This window comes from Rhincodon typus, chromosome 27, assembly GCF_021869965.1.
Source record: "Rhincodon typus isolate 14 chromosome 27, sRhiTyp1.1, whole genome shotgun sequence".
Classification (NCBI taxonomy): Eukaryota; Metazoa; Chordata; class Chondrichthyes; order Orectolobiformes; family Rhincodontidae; genus Rhincodon; species Rhincodon typus.
This window is the reverse complement of record NC_063358.1, coordinates 1,895,786-1,908,117: the sequence shown is the minus strand read 5'-3', so window position 1 is coordinate 1,908,117 and position 12,332 is coordinate 1,895,786. Positions and strand designations below refer to the sequence as shown.

General features: G+C 41.7%; 1 protein-coding gene across 1 annotated transcript; it reads left to right on the top strand.

Annotated features, from left to right (window-relative positions):
• Nucleotides 1-1,776: 1,776 nt before the first annotated feature.
• Nucleotides 1,777-10,945, top strand: fam167b (family with sequence similarity 167 member B). The gene is made up of 2 exons (XM_020530904.2): nt 1,777-2,148; nt 9,944-10,945. The coding sequence occupies exons 1-2, from the start codon at nt 1,849-1,851 to the stop codon at nt 10,205-10,207; spliced, it is 564 nt and encodes a 187-aa protein (XP_020386493.1). The 5' UTR covers nt 1,777-1,848; the 3' UTR covers nt 10,208-10,945.
• The last annotated feature ends 1,387 nt before the right edge of the window (nt 10,946-12,332 follow it).

The following is a 12,332-nucleotide window of genomic DNA, read 5'->3' as shown; positions in this document are numbered from 1 at the left end:
CTTCTGTATCTTCTGCCTGATGGAAGAGGTTGTAGGGAAAGCATTACTGGGGTTGGAGGGGGCTTTGATGATATTGGCAGCCTTTCCGCAGCAATGAGAAGTGTAAATGGAGAATTCGGGATTTTCTTTTTCTCCTTGCTAGTCCTGAGCACTGAGTTCAGTTACAATACTCCTATGATCAACCCTGTAGTATTAAGAACACTGATTCATTGCAATCAATTTGGATCTCTGCCTGCTCTTCCTCAGAATGATGGTGAAGTTGACCGTGAGTGAACATTCAGTGAGCAGAAACAGGGTCAACTTTAGCATTGAGAAAAATCCACATTTAAACCCATTGTTCTGAAATGGAGCAGACTGGCACCTTGCCACAGGCTTTAAAAATCTAAACCTTATCTTTAGAAAATCATTTTGCCTGGATTTAGTGGGTGGGAAAATGGAGTAGATGCCATAATCTGATCAGATGTAAACTTATCAACAGTCTGGGACAGGCTTGAGGGCTTAGATGGTCTCCTCCCACTCTTACCTCTGCAACCTTATGTTCCTCCAATGGCTCAGCGACCAAATGCACTGTCTGAAGTATGTTTCTTGTGCTATCAGCAACAAGCAGCATTTTGCAAAATCTTTCAAATGGTTTTTGTTATTTGTTAATAAACACAAAATATTTTGGTTGAAGACCCAGTTCCTGAGCACGTGTGGCTAGTTATTCCTTTTTTATTTTCTTTCTACAACTCCAACAGCACTGAAGAAGCTCCACACCATCCAGGACAAAGTAGCTGCTTGATTGGCACCACATCAATCGCCTTCAATATTCACTGCCTTCACCACCAGAGCACAGTGGCAGCAGTGTGTGACATTTACAGAATGCACTGTGGTGATTTACCTAGGCTGCTACGCGTTAGAAGGACAAGGGCAACAAATACATGGGAACGCCACTCCCTGCAAATTCCCCTCCAAGCCACTCACCACCCTGACTTGGAAATATATCGCCGTTCCTTCGCTGTCGCTGGGTCATAATGCTGGAATTCCCTCTTTTACAGTACAGCAGTGCCTACAGCATATGGACTGCAGCTGTTCAAAAAGGTGATACCCACATGCTGTGAACGATTTTTAATAAAAAATAAAACTGGTCTCCGGGTGCCCACCAAGGGGTGATAGACAAATAAAAACCGAAAGAACTGCTAAAAATCAGAAACAAAAACAGAAATCGCTGGAAAAGCTCAGCCGGTCTGGCAGCATCCGTGGAGAGAAATCAGAGATAACGTTTCAGGTCCAGTGACCCTTCCTCTGAACGAAATAGATTAATTAAGATGTTAACACTCTGAGAGAGTATCCCCGTCCATTCTCGAACTCTACGGAATAATTCATGAACAAAGTATTTGGAAGTAGGTTTCGCACTCCCTTCCGCCATTCGGTTACAATTCAACACATCAAAACGTTAGGCTTCAATATTCGAAATTTGACTACAAGTGCAATAACGTTTAAGAAGTGAGGGGAATATTTATCAGTCAGCAGTGAGTTAATGATTTGAATGTAAAATACAAACAGTGACCAACTTTGGAGGTAAATAGAAAATTCAAGAGAGAGAAAGGAGATAAGTAAATTCCAGGATCTGTTTTTTTTTGCTGGAATAAGTGCCGGAAGTTAATTTAGAAAATCAGACGCAAAATAAATCTTGAATGTTTACTCGGTGCTGGGGGATCTGAGAAAGGCTCTGTGTGGTCCCTTTAAGATGACAGGGCGGTTCTGTATAGAATACCAGGCAGTTGCAGAGTGAGTCTGAGCTGAGCTTCCTGATTTAGTGTTACCTCCAAGCTCCCAGTGGAAAGTTCCTGGTGCTCGGGCACGGAGATGGAGCCTCCAGCAGAAGCAGCAGCTGATCCGGAGCAGGATGACCATCTGAGCCGGGTGAAAGCGCTGACAGCAAAGTTAAAGCTGCAGACCCGCAGACCCTCGTTCGCGGAATGGCAGCAGAAACTGGAGAGCGAGCCGTGGAAAAGTAGCGAGAGCTGGGAGCCCCACTCGGCACCAGCCAGTGACAGTAATGTGAGCCTGACCCAGGGATTGTACACAAACAGTGACATCTCCCTGACCAGCATCTGTGGCTTCGCCAATATCGGAGAAGCTTTAGATTGGCTGAGGAAAGAGCTGGTGAGTATTGGAAAGTGATAAATCAGGATTCCACATTTTACTCTAGCTTGGCCGGGGGTGTCTTTGATAACAAAAAGTGGCCATGTGATTTACTGACAAAGAATTTAATCATTTCTCTCAACTTTTTCGAGTTATTTAAAAATACGAAAAACTTGTCAGAACACATGCTCTGTTGCCACATAGTGCTCCCCCTGCTTTAGCTCACCTTTAGAAATGCTGTGGGTTTGGAGATCAGACAGAAATTAATGATCTCACTGCCTCCCTCCCCTCTCAGACCGCTGCCTGCGATGTCAAACCTACCTCTCCCTGTTTTTGGCAGCACACAGTGTTCAGATTTGCGGTCCGTGCCTGCTCTGATCCCAGGCACATTCCCAGGCTCCTGCCTGTGGGGTGGAGGAGGAGAAGCTACAGAGGGGCTCAGTCCGACCTTTTCAAACGGGGGAAAGGGCACAAGAGGTTCCTACATCCCGTCACAGCTTAACCCTGTGCGATACTGTCTTGGAGCAGGTTGGTTTTTGTTTGACCGAGCGGATTCCCCCATTCCCTTCCCGACATTGATAAGCTGCCCTGCAATATCCCCGAGTGATTGCCCTCTATCCTAGGGCAGGACCGTCCAGCAGGAGCCGCGTTCAACCAGAAAGTCACCGTTTGCAAAGGCAGATGTAGCCGTAGGGAAGGGAAGGATTTTGAACCTGGATTTGAAAAGAAAAGTGGTCCAGGCAGCATCAGGGGAGCAGGAAAGTTGACGTTTCGGGCGGGGACCCTTCTTCAGCCCACTTCTTCATCCAGCTCTACACCTTGTTATCTCTGACTCCAGCATCGGCAATTCTTACTGTCTCTCTTGGAAAGGAAAGTGAAGGGAGATTCTATCTGAATGGTCTGTAAACTTGCAGCCCGCTCCGCGGGATTTGCTCTGATACTGTTTTGGAGAGATACCTGCCCCAGCTCTCACAGCTCCCATTAAAGAAGGATCCTCCAGTATTTTCCCGTCCTAAAACCGAACCTCAGTGTGAGCAGGTCAGAGCAGGGCAGCCCCTGAAAGAAATGCAGACCCAACCCTATCCCCGCTGATACTTTATTTCAGTCTCTTCCATTACAGATGGAGTCAGTTTGGGGACAGGGCTATCTTACAGACACTTTCCTCTGAAGTTGATTTTTAATCTATGACTCACAAAAACTTTGGTCAAATGCTTTACGTCAGCCTTTTTGTTATTTTTCTGCAGAGGGCCAACTCCCATACAATTAATTCCGGAAATATTCAAAATGGGTATAGGTGTTTTCAATCAACCTGCTCAGAAATGTTATTACACAGCTCCTGGCTCCGCGGTAGGGACGCTACCACTGCCCCACAAAAGCCCCCCTCAGAAATGGCGACAGTTTTAATCAACCTGCTGAGACACATTGTGACTGGCTGGGATAGGTGGAACTTGAACGCAGACCCTCCAGCCGAGAGTTGGGATACTACCACTACACCACAAGAGCCCTCAGAATGTGTATACGTATTTTTCTAAACAACCTTTTCAGATATGTTTTTACACGCATCTGGAGCAAGTCGGACTTGAATCCAAGTATCTTAGGTCCAGGGCAGGCGCACTACCGCTGTTCCACAAGAGCCTTCAGAATGGGTATAACAATTCACTCACTGTTTGCTACACCTGATGCTTGAGCCTTCAGGTGATCTGATGTGAATTTGCTGTTGCCCCTCTTATTTGACTGAGTGTAACCTGTAAAACGCTGAGGTCTCAGCGCAGCACAAAACTGTGTAGGACTCTATTCATTGTATCTGCCAATTGGCCAAAGAACCATTTATACTGGCTTCAGCCAGCCTGCCTCCATGTTACCATTTTAGTCCCCTACACCATATGCTTCTATTTCGGGAAATGACATCTATAACCCTGTCAAATGTAAATACAGTTTGTTTACAGGTTCCTCTTTCCCCACAGTGCGTGTAACTCATTCAAACGTTCTATTAAATTGAGCCATAGAATTCCTACAGCAAGGAAGTAGGCCATTCAGCCTATACTAACCCTGTGAAGAGCATCCCACACTATCCCTGTAACCCCACATTACCAATGGTCAATCCACCTAGCCTGCACATCTTTAAACTGTGGGAGGAATCTGGAGCACCCGGAGGAAACCCGCACAGACACGGGGAGAATGTGAAAACTCCACATAGACAGTCGCCTGAGGATGGAATCAAACCTGGCACTCTCGTACTGAGGCAACAGTGCTAGCCACTGAGCCACCGTGCTACCCCTAACTAAAATGCCTTCTCTTTCACAAAATCATTTGCACTCGTCCCAATTATCTTTACTTTTTCTAATTGCCCAGTTAAAGCTTCATTAATGATCATTTCTAATACCTTCATTGAGTAAAGGTGCCTTTACTCTGATATAATTATTTAATCATGTCACATTCCGCAATACCACGTCTATTATAATCTGCACTCCTGCTTGTTCCAGAGCATGTTGCTCTGAGAAATGATTTCAAAAGCATTTCACTCTCCCTTCCTTGTTTCAATTGTTGCACTCCCTGCACATGAATAAGAGAAAAAAGTGGACTGAATTAGAAACAAGCAAACTAAAATAAAAGTTGCATTCATATAGCCCTTTTCAATTAACAAAATATTTTTGAACATTTGGAGTGTAGTTAATTTGATAGATTAGGAAAGGGAGTAACCAAGTTGCACAAGGAAGATGGTGCAGACAGTCCTGGGTAATGACCAGACTATCTGTGTTAGCTATATGGGTTAAAGGAGAAATATTTGCTCAGGGACACAAAGGGAGCTCTCCTACTCTTCTTGAAATAGTGCCATGGAATCTTTCTCATCCACCTGACAGGGTAGATAGGCTTCCGTTTAATTCTCAAATAAAGGCAAAGTATTGGATGCTGGAGATTCAAAATCAAAACTTCCACTGATGCTCAATTTTAAAGTTCTCCAAGCCACTCCTTATCCAAAGAAATTCTATAGTTTGAGATTCTACCTCTTTAATGAGACAACCCTTGACGTATTTCCCAGATTTCTGATGAAACTCAATTGGCTTTTCTGTGTGTTAATACTTTGGAAATGTTTGATAGCAGCTTTGGTATTCATGTTTAGAATTAAAGAATATTGCATTTCTAACTGTCCTCAATGGTTGCTGCTTGTGATTGGTAGGTTCAGTGGAATCAACAGACATATTTCTCACTTCTTCTTCTTCATTGAAGGGGTGGGACTCCACAAAGAGGTGGCATGCATGGTATCACCATCATGGTCAAAGAGTGTGACCAGATCCGGGAGGTCTTCATCCAACAGATGATCTGCCTCTGTGGCCATTACATTCTCTCCCACTCTGTCCTCAAAGAGTAAATTAAAATGTTGGACTTCACTTAGTGGCTGCATGATGATACAATAGCTTTAAGAAATGTGTTTTATGCTTTTTTTTAAGTAAAGAATGATTGAAACAGAGGTGCAAAGCCAATGAAGTAACAACTTGTGAGGCTTTGGAATTTCTTATTAAATTGGAACAATAGAAGCAACCTGAATGGGTGGGCTCTAGATCCCACAGAACCATGATTTTTAGTTTTAGCTTGCAACTGTTGCTGGAATCTTGAGGCGGGATATGGAAGCTCTTATTCCTCTCTCGGTTATAGCTAAAAGCTGGGGTTCTCTTCTGGCTGCTAGAATTGCATGTGAGACAATCTATTTTACTGAATTTGCCTTTGCCAAGGGTGTGTTTATGGGATGTTACTATATTGGAACAGTTAATCAGTAGTAGTTTATATATATTATTTTGTTAAGCATTTCACTAGAGTTACAGTTAAGCCAATTCTTTCCTTTTATTTTTATTTTGTCTGTACTTTAACTGTAGTGTAAAATAAAGTGTGTTTTGCTTAACGTCGAGTAGTTTAACCAATTGAATTGGATCTGGAACGCAACATCGTACACTTACCTTTAAAACAAGAAAACGTTAGTGTCTAGACTATCTTCTTAATATATTTTGAGGGGGTTTGGTCTGGTCTGTAACAGCCGGTTCCCGATATCCTCACTGCATCCTTCTTCTAGGTATTCTTCAAAGAGAATGAAAGATTAGCATCCTCCTCCTGTGATCATAGGGATGGGAGTTCCATCAATAATGTCTGACTCTGTTGGAAATTAATCCAGTTTAATCCCGATTGGCCAATGACTGAAGAAAGTTCATAAAAATGTAAAGTCTGACATCCAGAGAGATGCCGAGTTTGCTTTTGTCTGCTAATTGCGAAGAATTTCTAGAAGCAGCCATCTTGCCCATTCTGTGTTCGATAGTAGCCATTTAAATCCAGCAAGAGGCCAATTTAAAAAAAGGAATGAAAATCAGACAAAATAGTTTAAAAACAGTTTTGGATCATTGCATTGCTGTTGTCTGGACAATACATCGGCAAAAGTGTGCTGTCTTGGAGCCATCATCTCCAACTTGGTCATGTTTGTGAACCTAAAGACTTTCACCATCTCTGTGAGACAGCAGTCACCGTGTGAGGGAGGACTGCCTGTCCATCATTGCTTCTGGTTCATGTTGTGGTAGGAAAGCTCCACACCAGTGCCCTGTGACTCACCAGTGATGCTGAATGCCACATATAGCATAAGGTAGACCATTTTCAGGTGGTTTGATGAAATTGTGAGAGATTTCTACCTACAACACTGATGTTTAAAAATAGACCCTATCAGCCTACGACTGCCCAAGGTGAAAATGCTACCAAAAAACAAGCGATAGCCTTATTCGGTGGGGTACATGTGGTAGACCCACAAGATCGTTTTTCATGGTTAATATTTCAAAACCTAATTTTAAACTGGAGTCAGTGACTGAAACTCAGAGATAGCAAGAACTACTGATGCTGGAGTCTGAGATAACACAGTGTGGAGCTGGAGGAACACAGCAGGCCAGGCAACATCAGAGGAGCAGGAAAGCTGACATTTTGGGTCAGGACCCTTCTTCAGAAATCAGAACTCTGAGATTTCTGAAGAAGGGTCCCGACCCGAAACATCAGCTTTCCTGCTCCTGAGTGACTGAAACTGTTAGGTTTGAACAGTTTTAATTATTAGTCAGTCTGTTTATAAGACCAGAAAAGAACGTCACATAAGTAGTCCCTGGCTAAAATAAAACCTGCTTCTGATCTCAATCTCTCTCATAAGTCTGGTTCCTGGAAAGAATCCTTTATTTTGCTTGCAAGGTGAACCGATTCCTAATTTACAATTACTGTACTTTCAACTAGAATTCAATGCACCTGAGTTTCTGCAAAAGTGATTTCTGTCTGCAGTCAACTGAGAAACCTCCACTGAACTGTGTATGTGTGTGTGTGTGTGTGTGTGTGTGTGTGTCTGTTTTTGTGTGTTGCAAGCCATTCCTTCAAATTTTGAATGGGTTAATAAGCCCTACTTTGTTTTAACCGTAAGGAATTTGCTGTGGGTCATTTTGGAAATTGGAATTCACAGAAAGGGTTTGTGAAACACACCATCTCTATTTTATAAAAGAGAAAAGAAAATAAATTAAAACTCAGCTCTGTTACAGATAAAATAAGTTAACAATAAGATAATTTAAACTTAAAAACAGGATGGTCTGCGTGTAAAGTACAGCCTAATTGGTCAACTGTTTTTCTTTAGATAAAGTCTGGTCTTCTTCAGACTGTACAAATTCTGATAGAGCTTCATCCAGCACCCTGTTCCCATGTGAGCTCATCTTTTAAAGATTCATACTGGCAGTTATTTGCAAAGCAGTATTAATAATTTATAAAATAGATCAATGGCTCTTCCTGGTTCCTGATTGCACTAATTAAACTTTGCTCGATCCATGGTGGATTGTGCCTTAATCTGAAGCATAAGTTAAAGGTCGGGTTTTCCCTATCATTGTATTTTACATTTTCTTCATTTATGCCCAATGTCTGATGAGGATGGTATTCACTGTGCTGCTGATTGTGTAGTTGGACCTGAAATTTGTCCAGCTTTATGTCAAGGCCTGAAGCGGTGCGGTATTTGCTGAGGTTTCAGCAATGCTGATTTATCCAATACCTGTCTGGTCAGGAATTGCTGCCTGGTCCAGATGATCTGGTAAAGACAAGACTTTTCCCATCATTAGATACACTTGCTATGTGGGTGATGGCAACCTAAACCTTTTTGCTTTCTCGCTCATTTTCAGCTTCTGTGAGTTTCCTACCTTGCACAGTTTTCCCTTTCTGTGAAGACCACTGATGTACAGTACTTCATTACTCACTGTGGCTGATTGATTTTCATGCTGCTTATTGTCTGGATTCTTCTTCTCTGCTGTCTGGTGCCCCGTTGGATCTCTGTCACCTGCTGCTACCTGTTTCTCTGGGCTTCCCATCAAGTTACATCCCCTCTTCTGTGTTTGAATCATTGGGCTGGCCTCATTCCTCCCTCACAGCACTGTGCTGCTGCTGGGCTTCTCTTCTGCTAGCCTCTCATTCTGTGGGTCTGGTCACTTTCAGCCACCAGGTAGTAAGATTAGCGTGGCACTCAGGTGAGTGAACACCAGCTGGTTTTATTAAATGCAAGTACATCCATGGGATGGTTCGAGAGGACTGGCTTCTGGAGCCTTACAGATCTATGTTCCACCTCCATATGATCTGGCATTGCTATGACATAGTGCCTCCTGTACTTACTCAGTAACTATTTTCAGAGTAAAAGTATAGTTAATCCTTACTCTACAGAGCTGGAATAGTGATTACATAACTAAAGAAAAGATACTTTACTGCACCATGATTTTGGTGTTTGGAGAGCATAAAGTTCAGATGATTACTAAAAGAACTAGACAGTTTGCTAAATTCTGCCTTTTAACCATATGGATTGCAAATGATTCAAGAAGACAGCTCATCACCATCTTCTCAAGAGCAGCTAGAGACAGGCATTAAATGCTGGCCCAGCCAACAACACCAATGTCCAATGGGTGAATTTAAACAAAAAATCTATCAAGGTATCTGTGCTCCTCCAACTGCAGCATCTTGAGCACTCTGCAAGTCTTCAACCACCTCTGGCAGCTTTACTGTCTGCTACCTCGACCTCTCCTCCCCTCTGTCCTCCTTTGACATGCTCTAAAACCAACTCTTTCGACTCATCTTTTGGCCATCTGTCTCCTTATTTAGTTTACTGTTGATGGTTTTCTAATTCTACTTCTGTGAAGAGATTCCAATCTGATATAAACACAATTTTGACCCATAGGGAATAGGCAGGAAAGTGGAGTTGAGGCTGTGGTCATGTTGATATTGGAGTAGGCCCAAAGGACTATGATCTATTCCTTCTCCAATTTATGCTCTTACAAAATGCTCAATTAGTTTTCTTATGTTAAAGGTACCAGGTAAATGCAAGTTGCCTTTGTTGCTGTTCCAAGAGAATTTTTTTATGTAGATACATTAGGAAGTGGAGTTCCCAAGTAGAAAGGCAGCTCTACACAGAAACTCTAAAAACTTGTAAAAAAGAAGTAATAAATATAGATGTTTTTAAAACATCGAAATTTTACAGGATTTCAGGGAAATAGCAGGAGAATGGGGCCAAAAAGCCAGTACTTTCATAGAAGCAGCAAAGATGGAATTATCAAAAATCCAATGATTTTATCTGCAGATCTGAGATATAGTGATCTGTAATTTTGACTCCCAAAAAATTAAATAATATTTTATCTGGTTTTGAGTAACATTTTACTACTGGCAAATTCATGGAACCATCTTCCAAATTAAATACTGTTAACATTTTTTCCATTTGGTTTGACTTCTCTTCAAAGTGAGAATGCTTTCATTAGTAAATATTTATCGCTTTGCTTTATTCTTTCAGCGAGAGATGCAGTCGTCAGATCACCAACTCGCTCGGAAGCTCATTTGTCTCAGGAGAGAGATTCACAGACTAAAGGTGGAGCAGATCTGTCATCAGCACAAGGAGATGTTGGATGATGTAACATACGGACTGGAGGAATGTGAAGAAGAGTCGGACTTGCTCTTGGATATTCCGCTGAAAGCTGTTTTCAGTCTCTCCACACCACTCAAACATATAGGGGTGACTAAAATGAACATTAACTCCAGAAGGTTCTCTCTTTCCTGATCTAACACAGAGCCAATTAATCTTTAGACTACTAATAAACAAAAGTTTGATCACACTGTGAGGGAATTGAGCATTGCAACACTGCCTGTAGATTATTGTTGGAGTCAATTTTCAACCCCACTCCAATTAAAAGTCCTGTTACATGAATTTGGATAGTCTCATGGGTCACATGCAGTGTGGAACTGAAGGTTGTGCAGTTTGATGAAGCTAGGATGATGAGGGTAATGTTGATGGAGCTATGCATTGTATTTGTTTTGTGCTTTGCCTCACTGACGAATGTTATTAGTGATGAGGGTAATTGTAGCCTAATTAAATTCTCAAGGGCCATCGACATTAACACATGGACAAATAAAGCCCTAAATCTTGCAGATTATTCTGTACATTAACATTGATTATAATCTGCTCTGTCAATAGCAGAGATAATTAGATTTATCTGTATTTTTATTCATATTTTTGTTAGAAATATGATCATGTAAAATCAAGTACTAGTAATCCAACTAGGGCACTGCACTGTTATTGGAAAATTGATTTCAGTATAATTGGTAAACTTCCAAAAAATGCCTCAAAGCTAATAAAATTATATCATAAAGTGCTTTACATTTTCATTCTGCATGAGACCTAGGGTGAACTGAAGCATGATAAGTGCAAGCAAGGTCTACCGGTATGTTGTTGCTGGTGGGAAACTACAGTTTATGAAGGTGACAGCCAGGAATTGAAAGTAAATCCTGGCATATTTTTTGAGAATCTGCATTTCTGTTTTGGAATTAACTGCTTTTCAACTGACTGCTGAGGGGAAACAGAATTCCTTTAGTTAAAAAAGAGCTATTTTTGAATCAACCCATTCAGAGATGTCATTACACATCTCTGGAACAGGTGGGATTGAACCCAGGCCTCCTGGCTCAAAGGTAGGAATACTACCACTGCACCACAAGTGTCCTTACAGTTTTAGCAATTAAACACTCTATGCCAGGATAAAAATAGAGCAAGTTTCACACACACCCCCACCCCCAAACCCGATAGTTCATGGTATAAGTGAAGAATTTGTGTTGTATTTTGCTCATTTGTTTGGAAGGAGAAACACACAAAACAAGCTCATCACCAAAACTTACCGAATGTTTGATCAGTCAACAGAGACAGAATTGGTTCTGGCACAAATGCCATTTCCACTCCCATCTTCTCAGATAATTGTGTTCCCAGAAAAGAGAGATTTTGACTCTGGGGCTGTCACAGCAAAATGCTTTCTTATGACCATTCCATGATTCTGATTCAATCTTTTCCAAAAAATAATCGGTCCACTTTATTTGACTGTACAGTTGGTTCTGCTATAACGTGATAGTTCTGTTCCTGTGCAACATCGCGTTATAGAAAATCGCGCTATGGAAATAACGAAGTCTATGGGAAATGCAGAGTTAGGGGCAGTCCATCAAAAAAATCACTCAACATTGCTCAAAAATCACTCAAAAGCCAAACACAAAGGAAAGCACAGTTTGAATAAATGTTTAATTCGTATCTAACAACGAAATAAAAGTAAATTTAATACCTTAATATGAAAAAAATGTTAAGATGACTTGATGTGGGAGGAAGTTTTGAGATTGCTCTGTTGTTAATGCAGGGGCTGAGGGTCATCATTGTCATCATCATCGTCACCTTCAGGTGCATTTGTGGTTGCAGGGTTAGAGCAAAAAATAGTTAATCCAGAAGTGGTTGGCCGTGGTTCATTGTCTTCTGACTGTTTCTTGGGGTTGGCTTAAAAATGACATCCAGTTTTTGCTGCTTTGCCCTTTTTCTTCTTTCATGAAGAAGCTGTTCATAGGGTGCCCAATAAGATCTTATTCCACGAACTGCTATCTTGCTGCATTCTGCATTGTAATCACTGTCCTCTAAGAGCTGCACCTGCTTCTCAATTTCCCTCAGGATAAAAGACAAAACAGAAGTGGAAAGCTCTCATGGTGCTGCATCCTGGACTTCATCTTCTTCATCTCCAGCTTCCACTCCTCCTCAGCAACATATGCCCCCCATGATCCAACCTCTTTTGCTTAACCTAAAGTAGATACCTCGAGTAAATGTAAGGTAACCTTCCAAGGCTCGCAAGTTGGCAGAGTGATACACCAGCACAGGCCTAAGC